Source organism: Gopherus evgoodei, chromosome 8 (genome assembly GCF_007399415.2).
Source record: "Gopherus evgoodei ecotype Sinaloan lineage chromosome 8, rGopEvg1_v1.p, whole genome shotgun sequence".
Classification (NCBI taxonomy): Eukaryota; Metazoa; Chordata; order Testudines; family Testudinidae; genus Gopherus; species Gopherus evgoodei.
The window spans coordinates 88,235,603-88,261,070 of NC_044329.1; the positions used below are offsets into that span (position 1 = coordinate 88,235,603).

At 41.6% G+C, this 25,468-nt stretch overlaps 1 protein-coding gene across 1 annotated transcript in view; it reads right to left on the bottom strand.

Annotated features, from left to right (window-relative positions):
* The window catches only part of AK5 (adenylate kinase 5), a 156,044-nt gene that overhangs the window by 103,670 nt on the left and 26,906 nt on the right, over positions 1-25,468 (bottom strand). The window contains exon 6 of the mRNA XM_030571961.1: positions 23,751-23,942. Within this exon, the coding sequence (XP_030427821.1) occupies positions 23,751-23,942 (192 nt within the window). The remainder of the gene's footprint in view (positions 1-23,750; positions 23,943-25,468) is intronic.

Here is a 25,468-nt window from a genome sequence, read left to right on the forward strand (position 1 = left end):
CCATTTTGAAGTGTTGACACCAGGACTGGAAAAAATATCACAGTAATGGTCTCAATACTACAGTACAAAGTGGGAATACCACCTCCCTATTCCTACTTGATACTCTCTTTCATATACATCCAAGAATTATGGTTGCTCTCTTACCTACAACATTGCACGGGGAGCTCATGTCAAATTGGCAATCTATCATGACTCCTAAATCATTTTCAGAGACAACTGCTTTCCAGGACACAGGCTGCCATCATGTAAGTGTGACCTATATTTCTTGTTCTTAGACTGATGATCTGGCATTTGACTGTGTTTAAGAACATATGTTTTTCAAGGGGCCCTATCTCATCAACTAACTGAGGTCTGTATAACTAGCCTATTCCCATTATTATTTACCACTACACCAATTTTTGTCAACTGCAAATTTTAACAGCAATTATTTTATATTTTTATGCAGTTAACATTTTACACCTTTTAAATTCATTGAGATGATAGATAAAATACCTACGGATCTAATGCTTGGGAAAAGGTTTTGAAAACACATTTTGTGCAAGAGCAATAAAAATTTAAATCTACAATGGAAAGTGGTGAATATGTGGCCATTTATTTTAATTGGAGTTCAGAATGAAAGTGTATTAGTATTTTAAGGACAATAAAGAACATGTGACAGGCTTAGATGCATACATTTTTCTGATCTTCTTTCGATGTCTTGTCATTAGAGACTGGTGAATACTGAAAAAAGTCTGAATATTTATTTGAAAATTCAAACTAGTAAGCTTTCATTGTGTTCAACCCTAGGAGGTCTGCTTTCTGTGAACAGTCTTATGAATGAATGGAGAGTGAATTTTTGGTAAATACCCATAAAAGAAAATTTTAAATTAATAAATTCAAAGTACTGGCCCTGGAAGCCTGCTTGTAAGAGTTATGCTCATCCTCAGGGAACAGCAACATACCATGTGACCAATATATCCCATCAAAACTAACTAATGCACATCAAATTGTGAACTCTATTAGCAACCTGCTTGTGAACAAGCATGCATGTTTCAAATGGGCTTGGCCAGGGGCTGGGTGCTACAAGAGCTCAGCAGTGGAACTGCACAGGATTTAAACAAATATCTAGATCTCAGGTGGATGTAGCTAGAAGCTGGAGCAGTGATGACAAAGTAAGAGAGGGTGTTAGCCACTCCTTTTTAATAAACAGAATGGATATTACCAATGGGCATTGCGGGAAACCCGCATAGTCCAGCAGCTGCAATGGCAGAAAGGCAGATGTAGATTTTAACTCCATTACTCTGTGTCAATGTCATAGGTGCATCTGAAGAAGTGGGTTTTTTACCCACTAAAGCTTATGCCCAAATAAATCTGTTCGTCTTTAAGGTGCCACTGGACGCCTCGTTGTTTTTGTGATAGGTGTGTGTAGCAAGGTGCTGGTAGCCCCATAGTTCAGCTTCAGCCAAGAGCTATGTTTCAGAGTAGAACCATGCTTCTAATCAACTGTGCCAATGGCTCCCAGTAGGATAAGCAGAGCATGTCAGTCACTGAGTTTTCATAGACAGAATAGTGCAAACTCTAAATTCAGGCAGTTAGTATGTTTTGATTCCTTCATTTTCTACTGTTAGACTACAATTCAGAGAATAAGAAGCTATGAAAAACAGTACAGTATAAAATAACTCTGCTAATCTCAGTTGTGGGAATTTAAATTTTTTTTATATACTAAAAAAGCTAAACTTTGCCTTTGACTTACAGAGCAGGAGTGATTATGTTGAAGAGACATGCCTTCCTGTGTTTACTTTCCTTTAGAACTTTCTGCATAGCTGTCATCATGTCCTTTCCCTAGTCCCCATTAAATAGGTATCACAATTTTTCTCTGTTAAGCATACATTTTTAATGTTACACATTTCACTATAATCAATCCACAAAGCAAGGGACCCACTGGAACTTTCTATGTTCTCTAATACAATTATCATATATTTGACCATTATTTACCAAGTTAAATCAGGTTCAAGTAGAAAGGTTTTCTAAGCGCAATTATCCTCCCAGAGCAGTGAAATTTAATTAAAAGCATATTGTCTTTTCAATCAGAAGATGGGGGTGGAGTAGGAAGTCTGCAGATGTCTAAGTATTGGTGGCTAAGTGCTTTTAAAAGGAGTGTTACTGTGATTGGAGTAAGTCACTGCACAGTCATTATTATTGAAGTGGTGGAAACTGCATAATTTCTCTCTAAATTGAGCTGTAGTAAGGTAGCTCTTGGTTGCTTTTGAAAGTCACTATCAAACTTCCAAGAAAATGTAATTCAGTGTTTGTTTTTAGTAGTCTTAAAACTGGTCTATACTGAAGAGGGGGAAAGGTTTGTTCATCTGGTTCTGGCACACAGTGTTTAAACATGGATACCTAGGTACTTGTAAGGCCTATACTGTAACAAGGTTATGCCCTATCGACACTCATCAGGGAAACTGTGTTTAAACACAGGTACTCCTTTAGACGTGGGTACATGAGACCTAGGGTGGAGCTATGGAGACCCTATGGAGAGCTCGCCACAGGGCTTTAGGAAGTGGCTGACCTGACTTCCATGTAGAAAGGAAGTAAAATCCATGCATGGACACTCGGTACAAGTGCTTTGGGGGCAAGGTCCATATTTACTTGCTGTACATCTGTTTCAGTGCACACTTGTACACCTATTTAAACTGAAGTCAACTTGTTTTAAAGAGTTTTTCATTCTCTTGAAAACTACAGTCAAAAGTCAACCCAAAAAGAGCTTAATTTAACAGTCAGTTTAACATAAGCTAAGCAAATCTGTATCTTCAGTGATTCAGAACAAACCTACTATGTACACTCAGAGTGAAATTTCCAAACAGTTGCATCTTTGTTTTATTCAAACCAAGGAAATTGTTTGTTTCAAGGTTCAATGCCATTTTTATTGTAGCTCTGTCTTAAAAAGAGAGAATTAGATTTTTTTTTAATCAGAAAAATTTCCTTTCCCTTTTGTTGTTCTCATAAATAGCTTAAGACATTTTGTCCAAAGCTTTTTCTCTGTACAGAGAGCAAGCATAAACTTTAATTTTAAAAATGAATATTTGTAAAGTGAATAAAGCTCATTGGAAATTTTATATCAAAATGGTTTTTCAATGAAAAATGTCCAAATGTTTCAAAAATATCAATTTTGATTACATTTTGTTTTAAAAAAGACAAATGAAGCGTTCCAATAATACTTTTGATATTTTTGGAACAGACTATTTGAGTTTTCATTTTGAAACTTTCTTTCACCCACAAAAAAATTCAAGTTTAAAAAGGTTGAAACTGGAATGAAGTGTTTTGATTGATCTGAAATGCTTTTGTCCCAGAATTTAGTTTCACTGGAAATTTTGAATTTTTGTTTTTATTCTATTTTTTAATGGAAAAAAATTCTAATTTGTGGACTCTCACACAAAATGGACAATGTGATTTCTGCCCAGCTCTAGCATTGAGTGTCTGAAGAATAGGAGCTTTTAACTGAAATTGTTCTGCCATTTTAACTATAGCAGGTGCATACGTATACCCTCTATAAAATATAATTTCAGGAGTATTTAATGGATAAATACTTAACTGTAATTTTATATTTATCACCCCAAATGTAAGAAAAGTTCACGATTTGCACTATAAAGTCTTAACCGCTGAAGATACGGATTTGCTTAGCTTATATTATGTTAAACCCACCTCTGTTAAATTAAACTCTTTTGAATTGTCTTTTGACTGTAGTTATCAAAAATAATGAAAAACTTGCCAAAACAAGTTGAGTTCAGTTTCCACATGATTCCTGACCTTCTCTAGAAAAGTCCAAGAGCCATAAGAGATCAGGAACTGCAAAAATTAGGATGACTAGGCATCCTGTTTTTAAAGGGACAGTTCATATTTAAGCCATTCTGGAAGTGTCCCGACTTTTTCTTAAAAATGGGCAAATTGTCCCATATTTTCTGTCTCCCCCACATCAGTACTGGTGGGTCCTGCTGCTGGCCAGATCCTTGCTGCCAGCTGCCCACCCACCAGCAGTGAGTCAGAGAGTCCAGTGGCTGATGATGGGGGTGGATGTGCAAGGCTGGTGGTGGTGTAAAGCTGCAGCACGCGGGGCCGGGCCGCTCCCTCTGTTGGTCCTTCAGCGCAGCCCCCACTGTGTGCCGGCTCTCGGCCAGCAGGGCCCCAGCCTCTGTCCCATTTCCTGCTGGCACTGGCTGCAAGCTGTGATGGCTGGTGAGTGTGGGCAGGTGCTAGGTGCCAGCTGGTTGAGTGTTGCCTCTGCTGTCCACTCATCTGCCATCTACATGCTCACCCTCTTGCTGTCCTCTCCCTGCTCTGCCCCGTCACCCCCTACAGCCCTGCTGCTCCTTCATATCTTGTCCCGCTCCCAGTGCTGTGTGGAGAACCAGCGCCTGGTCAGAGCACTCAGCTCACCAGCAGCCTGGTCAACAGACTCCTTGGGTCGGGACGCAGGACAAACACCTAAATATCGGGACAGTCCCGATTTTATCAGGGCATCTGGTCACCCTAGGCTGGGCCGGCGCCCCAGGAAAGCCCAATATCCCCCGGCCAGGAGGAGCCAAGCCCTGCATCTGCCAAAGTCCCTCACAGCGCTGGCATGGGGAAGCCTCTCCACCCTCAGCTCAGCTCTTGAGTGTGGGGAAGAAACGATTTCCAGACTGTTCGCGCCCCAACCCTGCAGGCTCCACAGCAACCCTCCAGGCAGGAGTTTAGCACCCTCTTCACCCGCCCCCCCTCCACCTCCGCCCTGGGTCCTGCCCCCCCCCAGGGAGAACGAAGGTTCCCTAGACACCCTTCCCTGCTGAGCCACCTCTCTGGCCAGGTTCCCTGAAGACCCTGCAGTCAGGTTTCCTGGGCCCTGGTACACAATGCAGCCTTAGAGTTTAACCCCTTTCTGCCTGCACTGTAGCTGGGGGACAGGAGTTGGCTGGGTTATGTCTGTGGCCAGCAGCAACCTGGAGGTGTTAGCTGTCTTTCGATACTGTGTGGGCAGGAAGGAACAAGCTGCTTCCAGCCACAGGGGATCGGGGGTGGGGGGCAGAGATCAGCTCTGCAAAGACATGAACCAGGTCATTCCTTCCTCCTCCTCCTCCTCTGTGGCTGGAAGCAGCTCCCATCCCTTCCCTCCTGCACAGTGCCGAAAGGCTGCTGCTGGCCCTATACTGATGTGAACCCTGGCAGAAATCTGGGAGCGGGGCCACATGACCCTGCATGCCCCCCACGTGTTGCCTCGGGAAGACACAGCGCTGACCCAGGAGAGTTGGGTCCATCCTGAGGGTCCAGCCCAGCATGGAGGGCAGAGAGCGCTGGGCAGAGAGGCTCAGGTCATTTGGTCACTCCCCCCGTGTGAGAGAGGTGTACAGGAATATCTGTGTGTGTCGCCTATCCCTGTGTGTGTCACCCCTCCCGGAGTGAACCCTAAAACCTTACAGATAAGAAAGTAAATAAAAAGAATCCAACTACACAGTATTTCTTTTTAACAGGGGCTTAGTCAACTTGATGTTAATTTGACTTGTTTGTACTGTATAGTTCTGATTAACGTTGAACTCACTTGAATACAAGTAATTTTACCAGGGGTCCCATACTCAGCATAGGGAAATATGGTCACCCTAGCACAAATGAAGAGAAGGCTGGTGTGCACAGAACTGCAAATTGTTTGTGCTTTCCTCCAGATGATCAGAGTCAGAGATAAGAACTGGAGTATTCATGAAAGCTTCAGTGGTCACTGTGGCAGATAGAGGGCAAGCACAGATCTAGAGGGAGAGCAGAAAACTAAGCAACATTTTCTTAAACACAGCAGAAATGAGAACACCAGGGGGCTGTATGAATCTTAAGGGAAAAAATTCTTGGGATGCCTGGAAAATGGAAGGACAGAAAGCACTGCTGAAGACTAGTTCCCCGTGGTTATTATTAATTAAGCACTAACAAATGTTCAGCACCATAAAAGGCAAAAAATGAAGAAACTGCCAAATACTGCAAGAGGATCCGTGCGGATGGATGGACCTCTGCATCCACAAATTGACTTCAGTTGGGCTTCTTGCAGAACTAGAGAATCAGGGCTTATCTACACTTACAGTGCTGCAACAGTGCAGTTGTGCCCAGGGCCAGGTTAATTTTTTGTGGGCCCCAGTATCTACACCAAGGCTATGCCCCCCTACCATCTTGCTCAGCCTCTCCCACCTGAGGTCCTGCTCACATGAAGGGGTAGAGAGGAGGGAGCAGAAACAAGAAGGGGAGGGCAGAGAGAGGAGCTGGCCCATGCCAGCTGACTCAGGCTTATGGGCAGGGCCGGCGCTACCATTTAGGCAACCTAGGCAATTGCCTAGGGCGCCAGAATAATTGGTGGGCGTCATTTTGCTGGAGGGGGCGGCAGGCAGCTCCGGTGGAGCTGCCGCAGTGGTGCCTGCGGAGGGTCTGCTGGTCCGCGGCTCCAGTGGAGCCGCTGCAGTCCTGCCTGCGGACGGTCGGCTCCTCGCGTGGCTCTGGTGGACCTCCTGCAGGAACCACTGCGGCAGCTCCACCGGAGCCGTGGAGCACCAGACCCTCCGCAGGCACCACTGCGGCAGCTCCACCGGAGCTGCCTGCCGCCCCCTCCAGCAAAATGACGCCCACCAATTATTCTGGCGCCCTAGGCAATTGCCTAGGCTGCCTAAATGGTAGCGCCGGCCCTGCCCATAAGCCTGAGTCAGCTGGCATGGGCCAGCTCCTCTCTCTGCGGCAGCTCCACCGGGGCTGCGGGACCAGCGCGCGGGGCGCCGAAATTGCCGGCCACCTAGGGCGCTCAAACCTCTAGCGCCGGTCCTGCTCATGGGGCTTGGGTTAAGGGGCTATTTAATCGTGGTGAAGGGGTTTGGGCTGCAGCCCAGGCTCTGGGACCCTCCCACCTCACAGTTTTTAATTGCAGTGTAGACACACCCCATCTGGTCAGCCTGTTGACAGCAAATGCAGAAGTGTTATAACGCCGGGACATTAGAGAGGCATCTATTTAGAAGGTGCAACACATTGGTGTTTCTGCTCTCAGATTTGATGCCTTTTCTCCATTTAGATAGTTATGTGGCTCCCTTATGATTTCTGTTACAAGCTGTAACTCCATCAATTTAAGTGAAGATTCTAGGCTGCTGTGATGGAGTGTCCACCCCACACTTGCCCTAAAAGGGTTAAGGCAGATTGAGAAGGGGGCTAATTAACCTCAGAGGCCATAGCTAAGAGGAATTAGGTGGCTAAGCAATCCCCAGATGAGGAGGAAGGAGCTGGGCTGGGACTACAAAGAGAGGAAATTGGAAGCAGAGAGAGCTGCTGGGAAAGTCTGGGAGGAGTGTTTGGTGGCTACAGGAACAGGTAGCTTACAGTTTCTCCTTAGGAGAGGGGAGTTAGGAGGCTGGCAAGCCTACAGTGGCAGATTGTAAAAAAGGGCTTAGGAAAAGGCAGTAAGGCCTAGAAGGGAATGGACCTTGTAGGCTGACCCTGAGCTGAAACCTGGATTAGAGTGTGGGTTTGGGCTCCCATGCTAGCCACTGAGGGAGTGGCACTATGTGGTGGTGAATAGGAACACAGCACAGGATTTGCTGGAGAAACCCTTTGGCACCTGGAAGGGGAAAATGTGTGTAGTGACTGGGCTGGGGGGCTGAGTCATGAAGATGCAGTAGCCCATGAAGCAAGAGAGGGACAGCAGACTGAGGGAGAGAGGCAGAGGCCCATGTGCAACTGTGGGAAGGAGTGTTGACCTGGTGAGCTATTCCTCAGACTGACCAGGTGGAGGTGCCATCCTAGCAGTGTGCACAGCACCCCCATCACAGCTGCCACAGCCATGCTATCAAATTACCATCCCATAATGGTACCAGGAAATGCTCAGGAGTTTGAAATGCTTGCAAGGGTTGGTAATACTGGCTTAAGGTTCAGAAAATAATATATTTTATCTATCTCCAAAAGGTTAAATCTGAAAACATGTTAAATCTCAGAAGTAGGGATGGATACAATCAATCAGAGGCAGCTGCAGTTGTTGCCTAGGTTAATAAGCTTGGAAGGATGCCAAGTGAGGGCTTTGCAGAGCACTTAAAAGGCAGCTGTGGTTCAACTGAGGTTTCAGCTACATTAATCATCAGCTGGAAATACTGAAATCAAACAATTGTTGACTTCTTACCATGGAGTCAAAAGTTCATATAATGTGAACTTTTACCCGTATGATAGTCAGGGCTGGATGAAACACAATTAACACTGATAAATTAATTCGGAGTGGAAGAGAATAATATTTTTGCACACTCAAAATGAAGTGTAGCAGTAATGCAGTTTCAATTCTCCAGTAGAATTCTTCACATTCCCTTACTTCTCTAAATCATCAGTTGGTCCTTTCAGAAATTTAGAAAGATACTTAAAGGGCAAGGAATTTTTTTTACAACCCACACGTTTTTTTCTATACTATGTCTTGCATTCAAACAATTTGAGTTATATTAACGTATACTCCTAATGCCAAAGTGAGAAACCAAAAGACAGAAAACCAAAACATTCAAGCTGGGATCCTGTGTGATAGCACTGGAACTTTGAAATGGCTTGTAACGGATGGTTTTGTCAGCTTGATAGCTAAAGTTCATGTCAGTGTGCAAGTGAGTGACAATTGGAAGGCCGTGCCATTCTGAAGGGCAAAGGGGTGAGGAGGAAATATTCAAACACTGCAAAAATCCACTTTTTCCATTCAATAAAGAGAAAATCTTATGCACCTAAATTCCATGGGGAGTTTTTCTACGACAGTTGACAGCCATTAGGCTTGTTTTATGCTAATTAGGTCAGACAATTATATAAGCCATTCCTTTGCTGATAACTATTAAACTTCTAAATCTGTGCACAAGCCCACTTCCAGCTTCTGCTGCTTTTGGTGGGTCCTCTGCAGCTGTAGCTCATCTGAATGTCTTATTTTGAATGGGAAAAGTGAGTTCTTTAAAATGCAAAATAATGAAGATATCAGTGAAATCAACATTGCATGCCACAGCTTGTTGTCCTTTCCAATCAGTTTATGAATGAAGATGCAGTCCTTTCTTTTGACGCTTTATTAAAAAATAATGTTTCACTGAAGCCAGTCATTTGATTGGATAACTTACAAACTCTAACTCACGGTTCACATGTGAAGCACTGTGCTTATACATAATATATCTAAGATAAACCAGGTCTGATCCTGGGTTTATATGATGATAGTATTCTGACTTCTTACTTTTTGTTTTTTAATGTACTGAAACAAATAGCCATGCATCAGAAGACAATCAAAACCACTCTTGTTGATTGTACAAGGAAACCATGCTTATTTGCGAATACAAGCACCATCACTAAGCCTTGAGTACTAGGAAAAGTTAATAGAATAATATCAGAGGACTTGAGAGTAACACCTGATAGACTAATATGACTGTTAGTAATTGAATACACTGGGAAGGATGATGCCTTTAGACTAGTTGCTGACTGCATAAAAATATTTTGATTCTGAAAGGTTGGTTTATTATAAACAGAAATAGATATGTTTTGGATTCTTCCCTATCCTCCTCTCCTATGTCATGTCTACTTTTTGATTGTGGAATGTCCTGAAATTCATTTTGTTTTGGACGTAGAAATGTATTGTGATTGTACAACCTTCACTCACTTGATGGGTATTTATACAACAGTCCTATGGAAGCTAATGAGACTTCTTACTTGAGTAAGTGCTAATCAAAGTGAGTAAGGATTGCAGAATCTAGCCTTCAATCTCATAACACCCAATTTATTCTGTACCTATAAGTCTGAGTTTCTAGTTATGTGATTGTTTTACTTAAAAAAAAAAAAACAACAGAATGTGCTTTCTTCCCATGGCTATGCTATCAGCTCATCATCTTTTATGTTGTTTTAGTGTTGGCCATCATGACCCAAGTCCTACAATGAGCTCACTGCAGGATTGGGGCCTTATTTGTCTGTGTACATAAAAAAAAAAATCTGTACCATAAATCAATGTGAGTAGATATAATTTAACATCCCACAATGCAATGTGACCTTCTTTCCACAGTGTTATGGCAAATTCTACAGAGAAGAGTAGCAGATGACGTGGTACCATCTAACTCGTAACTAATCATGTAACTTAATGTAATTATATTTAAGGTTTCTGGTTTTCAGTGTTTATTTTTTCTGATATTCTTTATTATATGAAAATTATTACTGCTTTCCAACTTGTATATTTGTTGTTTAGAATAAAAATAATTTTAAAAAATTCAAAAGTTTCTTAGTACAAGTTTTCCTCCCTTTAATTTTTAAATATAAAGACAACTCTGTCACATAACATTGAAAGTCATAAGCTGATTAATTGCACATTCAGCACCTTCTGTTTATATGTGTTATTTACATTCTCAATAACAAATTGATACAATTTGCAGAAAGGTTAAAATAACAACAACAACAAAAAGACATTTACAAATAATAGTGCTTACTACTTCTTTTGAAGAATAAACTGTGAAAAATGACTTCCATGTAGTTTTACAGTTTAAACTTTAAAACCAGAAATCTTAATTTCAATATATTGTATAAACTGGCAAAATAATATTGCACTTCTCATGTTAAGAGGACATGCATTATTGTCTCTCACCATTCCCTCCTCCCCCATTTTTTCCATGGTAAAGAAATCATCATAAGAACTGCCACACCAGTTCAGATCATCTAGGCCAGTATCCAGTCCCCAACAGTAGCCAGTGCCAGAGTTTCAGGAGGAGTGTATAGAACAGGGCATTTGGAGTGATCCCACCCCATCTTCCCTCGCCGGTTTCTGGCAGCCAGAGCATGAGGTTGCATCCCTGACCATCCTGGCTAACAGCCATTAATGGACCTATCCTCCATGAACTTATCTAGTTCTTTTTTGAACCCAGTTATACTTCTGGCCATCACAACATAGCATGGCAATGAGTTCCACAGGTTAACTGTATGTTGTGTGAAAAAGTGCTTCCTCATGTTTGTATTAAACCTGCTGCCTATTAATTTAATTGGGTAAGCTCTAGTTTTTGTACTGTGGGAGAGGGTAAATAACTTCTGTCTCCATCATTCCTGATTTTACACATCTTTATCATATCCTCCCTTAGTCATCTCTTTGCTGAACAGCCCTAATCTTTTCACCCTCTCCTTGTATGAAAGCTGTTCCATATCCTTGATCATATTTGTTGCCCTTCTCTGAACTTTTTCCAGTTCCACTATATCCTTTTTGAGATGGGACGACCAGAACTGGACAAAGCATTCAGGGTGTGAGTGCACCATGGATTTATATATTGGCATGATGATTTTTTTTTGGTCATTTTCTATCCCTTTCCAAATAGTGCCTAACATTTCATTGGAAGTGGTGCTGTATACTGAACTTACCTTTTCAGAGTATTATCCATGGCGATTCCAAGATTTTTCTTTTGAGAGCAAACTTATTTAGAACTCATTATTATATATGTGTAGTTAGGATTATTTTTTCCAATGTGCATTATTTTGCCCTTATAAATACTGAATTTCATCTGTCATTTTGTTGTCACCAAGTTTTGTGAGGTCCCTCTGTAAGTCTTTGAAGTCAGCTTTGGACTTTGCTATCTTGAATAATTCTGTAGCATCTACAGACTTTGGCACTTCATTGTTTACTCCCTTTTCAAGATCATTAATGAATATGTTGAACAGTTTTCTGAAAACACAAGTCCACTACCCAAGAAATTCAAGTAGATTAGAACTGCTCAAAAATTATAAAAATTCATTGTTCACGGAATAAGGCTTGGTCTATACTATCAACCTAAACACCAGAGGACACAGTGCTATGTCGCTAAGACCAATTACCAAGGTATTATCATTGGCTGAATATTAAAAGAGTAACTAGTTATGAATTCTTGCCATGCTCCCATCAGTATAAAAAGATGCCTAATTAAAAAAAATTATAAGCACTGAATTTCTAATAACAAAAAGGCATTTTCCTTTAAAGAGCCTCACTTTAAAGCGTCTTCACTTTCTGACAGAATCTTTTGATCTTAAAACCATTAACAAAGGAGTCCCTTTATTTTAATGGAAAACACGTAATTGGAGGCTTCATAATGAAACTTAGGCAACAGAATGTTTACAGATCTGTTTTAACAACCAGTTTGAAGATTCACAATCCAGATACTTGAGACAATAATATCTTAACATTCTTTGTCTAATTAAAAGTCATATACTACCCGAGACCACAGCAACCATTCAATTGCTTAATGTTATAAACCATTAACTACATCTCTCCAAATATGAGACAGACAGAGGGCACTAGAATATAACAGTAGTAGAACATGCCTAGAGGAAGTAACCTCCTCACCCTAAAGTGTATAACTGTAAGTTAGGATGGTTATGGGAATCACTACTTGTAGAGTCTCTGGTGTTTAATAGAGTCAGTGTTCAAAGAAAAGGATGTTCTTTAGTGGCAACAGAGGCAAATCTCTGGCCACTACTATATTAACAGTTGAAAACACCATCAGAATATGGCACAATCCCTGTAGATGAGGAATGCTGGACCATGTGAGCTGGAATGGGCCATATCCGCTAGTTTACAAAGCTAGGTTTAATTATAGATGAGCAGCCTCTGCTTTCTTGGGAGGGGGGATGTGTTATTTCTGATACTAGTTTATGATCCAGAGCTAGCGCCATTCAATTTTGGTTAATACAACAACTACATTATGGTGTAGCCTGCTTGTATTCCCTACATTTCTATAGACCTGTAAAAGGGCCTGCCTATCTAGTACCACCACCTTCTGGCCAAGTGTAGCTCTGCTGAGGCCTGCCTCTGTTCCTCTTTAGTGGTCAACAAAAGGTTCACTTTAACAGTCCAGGCAGAGCCTGTGCTAGGCATAAGCAGACTTAAACAATTGCTTAGGGCCCCAAGCAACTCAAGGGGGCCCTCCATTAATCATTAGTATGTGTTGTGTGGGAAGGCCCCCCAAAATATTCTTGCTTAGGGCCCCCAATGGGCTACCACCAGCACTGAGTGTAGGAGCCAAATATTATAACATAAGCATGTCTCCTTTCAGTGAAGTCCTCCAAAAGGGACATTTTAACAAAAGCTTAAAATCTGTTACCTCAGAGCCCTGGTTTGGACTACTCAAGATTGAAAGCTCCCAAAACAGGGAGCTGGGCCAGAGATTACCACCCCTTTACCAGCTGTGCAGTTTTTAGTACACACACGCATGTGTACACACACACACAAAGAGACTCCTTGATTATATGCAGGTGGTTCTGTTTGCAGCTCCTGGTCAGCCTTTAAAAGGTAGTACACTCCATCACAGACAGTACTTAGGACTTTTGTGCAGTGGAGTGAATTAAGTAAACAAGGATATGTGATGATGACATCCACTAATAAAAATAATTTTGGAATGCAGTATTTTATTCAGAGATTAGTGAATATGATTTCCCTAAGCACTACACTGCAGATCTCTTAGGGATTAGCTATTCCATTATTTCAGGGCTAACAGATGGTAAAAATACTGAGACGCTGCTTAGTTTACCTGGTAGAGAAAAATAACACAGTAGAAGGATAGTTCTTCAACTGAAATTTAGGCTTGGTGCCATAAAAAGTTCATGGATGTATAATGCAGAGAAGAGCTCTGTTCATAACCGGTTCTCCCTAGACAATGATGAAATTTGTGGGCCAGATTTTCAGCTGACGTAAATTAGTGTAGTTCCAAAGATGAAGCTATGCTTATTTTACAACAGGTGAGGAGTTAGCTCCACTCTCTTTGCATTAAACCAGCAGTTTTCACACTTCACTGCACCTTGATCCCCTTCTGACGACAAAAATTAGTACATGACCACAGGAGGGGGGACCAAAGCCTGAGACTGCCTGAGCCCTGCTTCCCTGGACAGGGGGCCAAAGTCAAAGCCTGAGCCCCACTGCCCTGGGCGGGGGTGGAGGAGGAAGCCGAAGCCCAAGGGCTTCAGCCCTGCAGCCCAACCTGAAGGCCTCAAACTTGGGCTTGGGCCCTGGGCGGTGGGGCTTGGGCTTGGGCTTGGGCTTGGGCCCTGGGTGGTGGGGCTTGAGCTTTGACCTCGGGCCCCAGTAAGTCTAATGCCAGCCCTGCTGATCCCCTTAAAACAGGGTTACAAGCCACTTTGGGGTCCCAACCCAAAGTTTGAGAACAGCTGCATTAAACTATTCACTGAAGATACCCTTGTTAACCTGGGTAGGATTGTCTCTTTTCTCCAAATCTCAAAACAGACTTCTTCATGTAACTAGTTAGATATCTCTGGTTATACATTTAATTATTTCTTTGTTTTCTCTTGTTTTGTTTGACTGTTTTTCTAATTGTGCTACAATTTAAAAAGAATAGAATGAAACGTGCAGAAAGCAGTATTAGTATATTAAATGGTGTCATGTTTGCAACGTTAGAATTTTCATATTAAGGATTATTGTAGGCACAGTTTATTAGACATGCAGTAAGGTATAACCTAACAGTTATTTTAGTAGGAAAATGGTATGAGTCAGTTAAGCGTTTGTGATTGAACAAGTGCTGTCTAGTACAATTCAACTTCAGACATTTTATTTTCGGGTTTTCTGCTTAAGTCCATTTATCTATAACATTCTTGGTTTATTTGGCATAACAGTGTGCACAGACAGAATGATATGTCAGCATTTCAAAGCCAATGTACACCCTTCTCTAGACGATTACTGGGAAGGAAATAGGTGAGAATAAACTAGGTCAAGAACAGACTATATCTTCAACATAATGTACTTGTTTCTCCGTGTAACAAGGTCCTCGGCCCCCCTCTTCCCAGGGTTCCACTTGCTGCCCCAGTAAAGCTCAGAGAGGCCTCCAGTTCTTCAGCTTTATTTACAGCAGGTTCTCCCACCACCCGTGATATACTATATTACAGCTTGCAGGCCTTACAATCTCATCTTCCGCACAGAGTCTGCTCTCAGCCTAGAGACTGACCTTCCACTGGCCATCTCCCTCTCTTCTGGCTGCCAGCCAGCCTTTATAGCCCTTGAACCCTCAGGCCCACAGGTGCAGCCAGTTCTAAAGGCCAGGCACCAGGCTTCTCCCCAGCCCCAATCTATTTCCCCTGATTGGGGCTGGCTGACCAGGGGCTAATTAGGTGCCGTTGCACCAGCACCCTGCTACACTCCAGTTGATAAGTGCTGGTTTCTATCAGGTGATATATCTCCTAACTGTAAATATAGGATATTATTATTGCACTACCTGTTCTTCAGTCAAGCTGACTACATAGGAGTGAATTTCACTCTTGTGCAGAGGGCCAGCATAAGACCTATTCGTCACTGAAGTTCCACTTAAGCCGATTTTATGCTGTAGCAGAAATATTGTCATCAACTGGCATAAGAAGTTGTATCTTTCAATTTAAAACTCTGCAATCATAAATGTATATTCTAGGGGAAAGAAGTGGCTTTGAACAAATCCCTTCTTTAACCCCACATTATTTCTTTGTCTCTGGCTTAATTAAATACTTTTTTTTTAAAGGTGGGAATGTTTTGTACTTATATTAACTAAAATTTAATCACGTGTAAATTGAAGAAAGTGTTTAAAACTCTGCTTCCCAGGCAGTAAGACACAGTATTCACTATTACACTGACCACTGCATCACTGTCCTGAACAAACTACCCTCACAAATCTAAATCATGAAACCTTTACTTAAGAAAAATGGGGGGCTGACATTCTGTGCTGAGCCACCAGGAAGCTTACAGCTGGTGCAAACTGGGTTTTCCCTCCTTCCTCTCACTGAATCTTCTTTCCTTGCTTAGTTTGGTGTCTTGTAAACCATTTAAAAAGCACTAGCATAATTTAGAAAACAGTGTGCTGGTGTAGTAAAGTAAACAGTAAACGCATGTCAACTTCTGCATATCTGTCTGGTTAGACATCTATCTATAGTCTTATATTATGTCCAAAATGTAGCATCTGTGATCCTGAATAAATCCTGACTCTACTGAAGTCAATGGCAAGACTCCCATTGACTTCAGTGGGGCCAAGGTTTCTCCCCTAAGATTAAATGGCCTACAGTTGGATGTGACTTTGGGGATAGAGTGAGTGTTTATTGAAAATGGCTATTTCTACATATTTCATTTTTCTTTCCTTATAGCTGGCGTTAATGTCAGGATTTTACATTTGCAGGGCACTGGATCTCTCTTTAGAATAAACACTATTACAGATGGGATAGAGCACAACTGAATACAACAATAGAGGTATCAAAGAGGCAGAAAAGATAGCAAGGCATGTAGGAGGAGGGTAGGTATATGAAAAATACTCTATGGAAACTAGCAGAGAGGAAGGAAAAAACGATCAAAATAACAATAAGAAAGAAGAATACAAATTAAGCACCAGAACAAATAAGGTCTAAAACAAGAAAAATGTCAAGAACAATTAATGCAATATATTTGAGCACAAATGCAAGAAGTATGACTAAGAATGAATATATATATATATATATATATATATATGTATGTATATTTTTAGGTATTTAGCCTTTTTTTTCTGCTCATGCAGTATCAACAAGCAGACTGCAATTTCCTCAAATGTCTGCATATCAGTCATATTTAGTCACATTTTCTGCTGAATTTTTCTTTTCTTTATTGCTCTCATCTCATTATGGGTCACCGAACACAAGGTCCAGCCATCAGCTGGTTGTGGGTCTGGGGAGGAGTGTGGTGGACCAGATGTTTGCAGGGTGACAGCTGTGGACTCCCCGTGTCTGATATGTTTACTTGCCTCTTACCACCACCCATCCTATGGGAAAACCACCAACTTCCATGGCTCTAGAAGCCAATTCAGTGCTCCACGGTCTCATGGGCAGCATTTCTGTGCTGCACCTCTTCAGCGATGTACCTTTAAGGAGCTCGTGCAAGTTAATATAGCAAAAACATAATGGAATATGTCTGGAGGTAAAAAACAAGAAATAGGGATATATATTCATTGGTAATCTATTATCAAAACACAAGAATGCCCTGGGCTTATTAACTGGGAAAGCTACTCTCAAACTTTACCAGCAAGAAGACTAAAAACAAACAAAATACTGGGCAGCACAACCATAACTACTATAGATAAACCATAGGACAATTTTCTAGCATTGTATGATAACGCCTTGCAGCATCATAGTATCTTTCCTCTTAGCATCTGGAAATGAGTAATATAAGGAACTAGTGGGATGTGTGTAAAGCTCGAACTAAGTAGTAAAGAGTGCAGTACAGCATAACCAAAATAATACAGGCACTGGAGAAACTTTTTATTCAAATAAGGTAAAATTCAACCCTCCTATACTAAGCTTATGCATAGAGCAATAAGCAGAGGTGATTAGTGAAATTCACCCCCTTTAAATATGTGGTCAAGCCACGGGATTCCAGTGCAGTCCCTTTGAGGATGGAGTTTTGATTTGGATGGAGGGAGAATCTACCCAGAGTTCAAGGGAAACTGAAGCTGTGGCCTCATGTCTATAGTGGACCCAGCAAGCCCCTCTACATCATAAATGAACTTCATTCATGGAGAGGAAATAATATATATAACTTTAATAACAAGTTAGGTACATGATTTGGATCTTCAAATATTTTTACAGGCAACTTGTGAGCACTATAGATCAATGAAAGGACAACCTTGGATGGTCTCATCCCATCTAAAATTTGCTATATTGGACAAGCAATGAGTAGTGATGAGTCAATATAAAATTATTTATAACAGAAATTCTAAAAGGGAAAACTAAAATCATCCCACTGACTTTTCAACTGACAGAATGAAAGAGACAAAATCTTGGAAGTGCATTATTAATGGTAATATCATACCACAGGAGTAGTCAATGGGTGGTCTGCGGGCCAGATCTGGAGCACCAGATACTTTTGAATGGACCCTGAAATCACAGAATCATAGGACTGGAAGTGATCTTGAGAGGTCATCTAGTCCAGTTCCCTGCACTCATGGCAGGACTAAGTATTATCTAGACCATTCCTGACAGGGGTTTGGAAATTTTTAAGAGCAGGTTAGACAATGATGGAGATTCCACAACCTCCCTAGGCAATTTATTCCAGTGCTTAACCACTCTGACAATTAGAAAGTTTTTCCTAATGTCCCACCTAAACTGCCCTTGCTGCAATTTAAGCCCATTGCTTCTTGTCCTATCCTCAGAGGTTGAGAGGAATTTTTCTCCCTCCTCCTTGTAACAACCTTTTATGTACTTGAAAACTGTTATCCAGTGGTGCCGGAAACGGGGGATCAGGAGGGCCATAGCCTTCCCACTTTTTGCCGGGGCGGACCCCACCCCCTTTCCCTTCTCTTCCCCCCAAGGCCCCATCCCCCCGTCCAGGCCACCATGGAGCCTGGCTGAGGAGCCCGGGCAATTATGGAAGCCCCGTGGACCCTACACCTGCCTGTGGTGCGGGAGGAGCTGAGAGCAGCCCCCAGCCTGTGTCCCCGCCCCCCAAGCTCCCTGCCCAGACCAGGGCAAGTGGAAAGTCCACCACTCCACACCAGCTCACCACATGGCTCTTCCCGACCTGGCTCTGGCCTAGGGGTGGGGTCTCGAAGCCGCAGACCAGCCATGGTAAGAACTGCGTGGGCAGCTGTGGGGAGCCACGGACTCTCCACTTGCGCTGGGCAGGGGACTGCTCTCGGAGGGCCCTCCGTATCACGGGCAGGTGGATGGTCCACTGTGGCTCAACACAGCTGTTATGATGTCCCGTCTCAATCTTCTCCTTTTTCAGACTAACCAGACCTTTCATCATTTTTGCTGATCTTCTCTGGATGTTCTCTTATTTGTCAACATCTTTCCTGAAATGTGGCATCCAGAACTGGACATCATACTCCAGTTGTGGCCTAATCAGTGTGGACTAGAGCAGAAGAATTACTTCTTGTGTCTAGCTTAGAACATTCCTGCTAATACATCCCAGAATGAAGTTTGCTTTTTTTTGAAACAGTGTTACACTGTTGACTCATATTTAGCTTGTGATCCACTATGACCCCCAGATCCCTTCTGCAGTACTCCTTTCTAGGCAGTCATTTCCCATTTTGTATGTATGCTATTGATTGTTTCTTGCTAAGTGGATACTTTGCATTTGTCCTTATTGAATTTCATCCTATTTACTTCAGACCATTTCTCCAGTTTGTCTGTGTCATTTTGAATTTTGATCCTATCCTCCAAAGCACGTGCAATCCTTTCCAGCTTGGTATCATCCACAAACTTTATGAGTGTACTCTCTATGCCATTTGTCATAACATTTTTTCCCAGATCTGGACCTTAGCGTCCAAATATGGGTGTTAGCATGAAAACCTCCAAGCTTAGTTACCAGCTTGGACCTGATAACGCTGCCACCAGCCAGGGATTTATACAGTGCCTAGCTCACTGTGGTCTCCCCAAAACCTTCCCTGGGGAACCCCCAGACTCAGATTCCTTGAGTCTCACAACAAAGGGGAATAAACCATTTCCCTTCCCTCTCCTCCCCTCCAGGTGTTCCTTCCCTGGGTTCCTGGAGAGATATACAGAAGCAAGCTCCGTGAATCTAAACAGAGGGACTCCACCCTCCCTGTTTCCAGTCCTGGAAACACAAGTACCGAGAGCTAATCTCTCTTCCCCCCTCACCCAGAGGGTATGCAAAGTCAGGCTAGTAAATCTAACACAAAGAGATTTTCCCCCTGACTTCTTCCTCCCACCAATTCCCTGGTGAGCTGCAGACTCAATTCCCTGGAGTTCCCTCTAAGAAAAACTCCAACAGGTCTTAAAAAGAAAGCTTTATAAAAAGAAAGAAAAATACATTAAAAATAGTCTCTGTATAAGGTGAAAATATAGAGGGTCAATTGCTTAAGAAAAAAAAGTGAATAAACAGCCTTATCCAAACAGAATACAATTCAAAACACTCCAGCAACTACACACATGTAAATACAAAAAAAAAAGCTATATAAACATATTGTCTTACTATCTTTGTACTTACAACTTGAAAACAGAAGATTAGAAAGGGCAGAAGACAGAAAGATCACTCTCCGAGCCGAGAGGGCACAGACACAAGACAAAGAACAAAGAACTCACACCCAAAACTTTCCTCCACCCAGATTTGAAAAAGTCTTGTTTCCTGATTGGTCCTCTGGTCAGGTGTTTCAGGTTACTCCTTTCCAGGTGAAAGAGACATTAACCCTTAGCTGTTTATGACACCATTATTTAAATCATTCATGAAGATATTGAACAGAACCGGATCCAGAACTGATTCCTCTGGGACCTAACTTGATACGCCCTTCCAGCTTGATGGTGAACCACTGATAAATACTCTCTGGGGATGGTTTTCCAACCAGTTATACACCCACCTTATAGTCGCTCCATCTAGGTTGCATTTCCCTAGTTTATGAAAGGTCATGTGAGACAGTATCACAAGCCTTACTACAGTCAAGATATACCACTTCCCCCACTATCCACAGGGCTTGTTACTCCATTAAAGAAAGCTATTAGGTTGGTTTGACATGATTTGTTTTTGACAAATCCATGCTGACTGTAACTTATCACCTTATTATATTTTAGGTATTTGCAAACTGCTTAATTATTTGTTCCACTGTCTTCCCGGATACAGAAGTTAAGCTGACTGGTCTGTAATTCCCCAGGTTGTCCTTTTTTTTTAGCTTGTTGTTTCTCTATTTTAACTTCTGATCCTACCTAATTTTCACTGGCATTCAATATGTTTGATGTCCAGTCGCTACTAACCTTTTAGTGAAAACTGAAACAAAAAAGTCATTGGGCACTTCTGCCATTCCACATTTTCTGTTATTGTTTTTCTCCCCGCATTGAGGAATGGGTCTACCCTGTCCTTGGTCTTTCTCTTGTTTTTTATGTTTTTGCAAAAGGTTTTCTTGTTACCCTTTATGTCTCTAGCTCATTTAATTCTGTTTTGTGCCTTGTCCTTTTCTAATTTTTCTACATACTTGTATTATTTGTTTATATTCATTCTTTGTAATTTGACCTAGTTTCCACTTTTTGTAGGACTCTTTTGAGTTTCAGATGCATTGAAGATCTCCTGGTTAAGCCAGGGTAGTCTCTTGCCATACTTCCTATCTTTCCTATGCAGTGGGATTGTTTGCTCTTGTGCCCATAATAATGTCTCTTTGAAAAACTGTCAACTCTCTTGAACTGTTTTCTCCTTAGAGTTGCTTCCCATGTGACCTTACATACCAACTCCCTGAGTTTGCTAAAGACTGCCTTCTTGAAATCCATTATCTTTATTGTGCTGTTTTCCCTCCTAATATGCCTTAGAATCTTGAACGCTATCATTTCATGATCACTTTCACCATGTGACCTTCCTCTTTCAAATTCTCAACCAGTTCCTCCCTATCTGTCAAAATCAAATCTAGAACAGCTTCTCCCCTAGTAGCTTTCTCCACCTTCTGAAATAAAAAATGGTCTCCAATGCATCTTATTATTTTTAATCTAATCTTTTTATTTACTTATCAGTATTGTTGTTGTTTTATTGTATTCTCTGGAGTCTGAACCTTGACTATACCTTGACCAAAAAATCTGGACCTTGACAAAAAAATAATTTACTATCCTTGTCATACCATGTCTAGTTTGCAATTTAAGGACATTTTTGACATTTTTAAATCTGATTAGCACATAGTATTAAAAAGACTTGCTCATATTTATAATGATAAGAAAAATTATCTGTATGATTTACAGACCTTTCCAAAAGAGATTGTACATGATACATTATATAGTGCCAGTTTTTCTCTTAAGGGTCAATCTTCCAAACACTTACTACCAGGCAAAGCTCATAATTCATCGGTTGTAATTTAACCACTCTGAGCAGTCCCATTGACTTCACTGAGACCATTCATAGTACGAAGCACTCAGGGTGAAATCCTGAGCTCACTGAAGTCAATGGGAGATTTGCCATTCTCATCAGTGGGGCCAGGATTTCACTCTAGACTAGCTAGTGCTTGCTAAACCTGTTAGCGTTTGCAGGACTAAGTCGTAAAAGAGAAATAAACAGAACAATTATTAGTCTAACTGCACTATCTAGATTCCATACCTACAGCAATGAATTACTTTCTACAACTGGACTATGAAAGATGTCTAATACAACCAAAGATAAACGAGTTGGAGAAATACACTTGTCAATATTTTATATAGTGCTCCTTCAAGTGTATTGTGAATTCTCAGTTGTAGATTCTAATCAGATCAATCTCTCTGCTTATTCTGCACTTTTCCTAAAGTTTTTTAAGTATCTGTAGTGGGGTGGTCATCCGCTCCTGTCTTAAAAGGCTTAAAACAGCCTGGGGAGAGGGCTGTGGCAGGGAAGGAAAAGCGGGGCTGAGTGAGGAAAGCAGCCTTACTGGGGGCCATGCCCCAATCAGGCCAAGGCTGGCTTAATGTGGACCCAGCTGGCCTTTATAAGAGGGCTGGGACCAGAAGCCAGAGAGAGACTCTCTCTAGCTTTGAGAGGGAGGGGCCTGGCTGCAGGGAGCTGAGAGAAGGTACCTGAAGTGAAGCAGGGCTGAGGGAAGGCCAAGGGAGCTGTGGCCTAGTGGAAGTCCAATTAGGTACTGGAGTTGCAGGGGGCAGCCCACGGGTAGGCAGAGGCAGCAGGTCCAAACTCCCTTTGCGTATGATGAATAGCTTATATACTGCAGTCTGCCCCAGTGAGCGGGAGCTAGATGGTGACTGCAGTAGCCCACAACTGAAGCAAGGTGGGGATAGAGGGTTAGGGGTTCCCCTGGGTGGGAAGACCCTGAGACTGCAGAGGTATTGCCAGGGGGCAGCACCCCAGAGACAAGGGGTACCGGGTCCTAGGATGGACAAGGGGGCTGATGGCAGTGGGACACTGGCCTGCAGAGGGCGCTCTGTGCTGGAAAGAGCTAATTCCCTGAGATGACTAGTAGGGGGCGCTGCAGTGGTGATTCCTGCACTCTCACAGTATCTCTTATATCCCTTTATAGTGACTAGAGTTATTCATCTTAAACCTCATCTGTTTTCATACTCAGGATCTGCATTGTTATTCAATTCCTCTGTTAGATCTACTGACATTTCACCAAGCAAAAAATAAATTAATCATCCCCTTCTTAAAGCTGTCATAATCTATTTTACTTGTGGTGATGCAGGTGATAAGCTTGAAATACGTTTGCAGTACTTTATAACCCTGCTTGCACTAATTAAACCTTCTGGCTGCACTTACGTATGTAACTTGTTTAGCGTGCAAAGATGGATTCTCTTTTCCAGCATATTGCAGAGATCACTATTCATACAGATTTGCCAAAGGACCAATTTATGCCAGACCTTCCTGGCCTCCAAAGTTTTAAAAATTATCATTTATATAACACCATAAATTTATGTGGTACATTATAAACAGGATGTGACTTGTCTGAAGAGCTTACACTTTAATGGCCAAAGCCTCTACTGGTGTAAATTAATATTGCTCATTGAATTCAGAAGATCTATGCTGGTTTTCTCCAGCTGAGTAATCCACAATCAATGGAATCAAATGTCATTTCTCTGATGTTTTCAAGACAAAGAATCCCAAAGGTGTTTGCAATGCATGACACTGTAACCTTGAAACAGTAATTAAAGCTTCATAGTTTTTTGTTTCCCTGGATGAAATTCAAGGCCCTAATAATTTTTGCCCTAATTTTAGCATGCTCACTCTAATAATCAGAGCAGAATTTGACTCAGACTCACTATTATAAAGCACTATTATAAAGCAAAGAGAATGCAGAGTACCAGAGTACCAGGTATTAGCTCCTGAGTTCAACTACAGCCATACATTCGTTTATCAGGGTGCATATATTGATAGCTAAATGACTTACTGTGATGATTAGCCCCTTTTCCTGGAAATATTTGACCAGTGGAACAGCATTCTGCTTGAAATTAATTAGTCGTCTTTGAGTGGCTTTCAGGTTATCATCAGGTCTCCCTTGCTGTTCAGCACGTTTCAATAACCTTTCTTTCAGCCGCTGATTGGAACAGGCCAGAAACACCACCAAATCTGGAGTGCAGATCTGTAGTGAGGATTATCCAAAAAACCTGTGATTTAGTATACCATCCAGAACAGCCATAAACAACAGTAACCTTTTCATTTAAGTCTTAAATATGCTATCCCTGCATATATTATTTCTGAGCAGATTGCTAACTTTGACAAACTCAGTAATTCTCAATTGACTTTGTAGACTACTTTATATAGAGACATGTTTGTCACATTTTTATTCCTAAAAGGTTTCAGTACATTGTAACTAAAATTTAGATCTTAAAAAAATCAAAATATCAGTATCCCATATTCCACAGGAAACCCCTGCGTAGTTTCCAAAAGTAAGTAATTTATTCAATAAGATGGCATTTAAAATCCAAAAGTCACTATAGAGTTTACTAGGGTGCAGAGCCAGAAGACAGGAGACCTGATTTCTGTTCCCAGATCCACTATAAACTTCCTCTGCAATTTTTAAGGACAGTCTTTTATTTTTCCATGGCTCAGTTTCTTTATAGTAAAATGATGATAGTATCATCCAGTTATTCTTGATTCAGAATGTTCTTTTTTTCTCATCTTTCGTCTGTATGTCAGCATATTCCATCTCGAGATGTTTCCCTAATCCTGACTTGACTATTGCAATCAGTTTTCCATAAAGCTTTTCCTGTTCCTTAAGTCCTCATGCACTAAAGTTTACAGAGGGCAGAATTCTATAGCCAGATGATTCAGCTGCAGCTGGATGTGAGACCATATCAACCCCCTGGTTCCTCAAATTCTAGCCATCTCACAATTCAATTTAAATTGTCCTTATGATTTTCAAAGCTCTTCATGGACTTTTAGTTACTTATGTTATCAACTAGAAGTTTCTCAAGTGAGAGAGATGCTCACAGAATAAGTAAGACCAGCACAGTCATGATAACCATTCATAGAAAAGCTACTAAAAGTTCTCATGAAACAGAAGTCTTCAGAGTCCACTGTTCATTGCTTTATTCCATACAATAAATACAGTGGGGAAAAATGTCAAAAGCACATAAGTGGCTTAGATGCTGACTCCTACTGAAAGTTGATGGGACTTAGGCTCTTAAACCACTTAGGTGCTTTTGAAAATGTTACCTGATATTCTTGGTGTTCCCTCAGCCTACAACACCCATTCTCCTCAGTTTACTGAGTCTCATTGGACTGTGAATCCAAAGCATCATGCTCAGAAATGCTACTTAAGCTGTGCTATTTCACAAAACTGACTGGACCCCTGGCTTGATTCAAGCCCTTGTTCAGTTGTTCTGCTCTATCTATCTTGAACTTTCTCCTCCTTCTGTAACAAAGCAAGTTGCTTCTCCTTAAATCTTTCTTTTTCTCTTTAGCCTTTCAGAGTGTGTGATGTTTCTGACTGTTAAGGAAGCTGGATAAAAATAAACTCTATTATGTGGTGCAGATCTCCATCTGACTACAGATTACAAAAGGGTTGTGTGCATTCCCACATGCATTTATTTCTGATGTCCCTAAAATTCATAGCTAAAATTTAAACTTCTCTGTATTGTGTGTGTAAAATATATGATAATATAA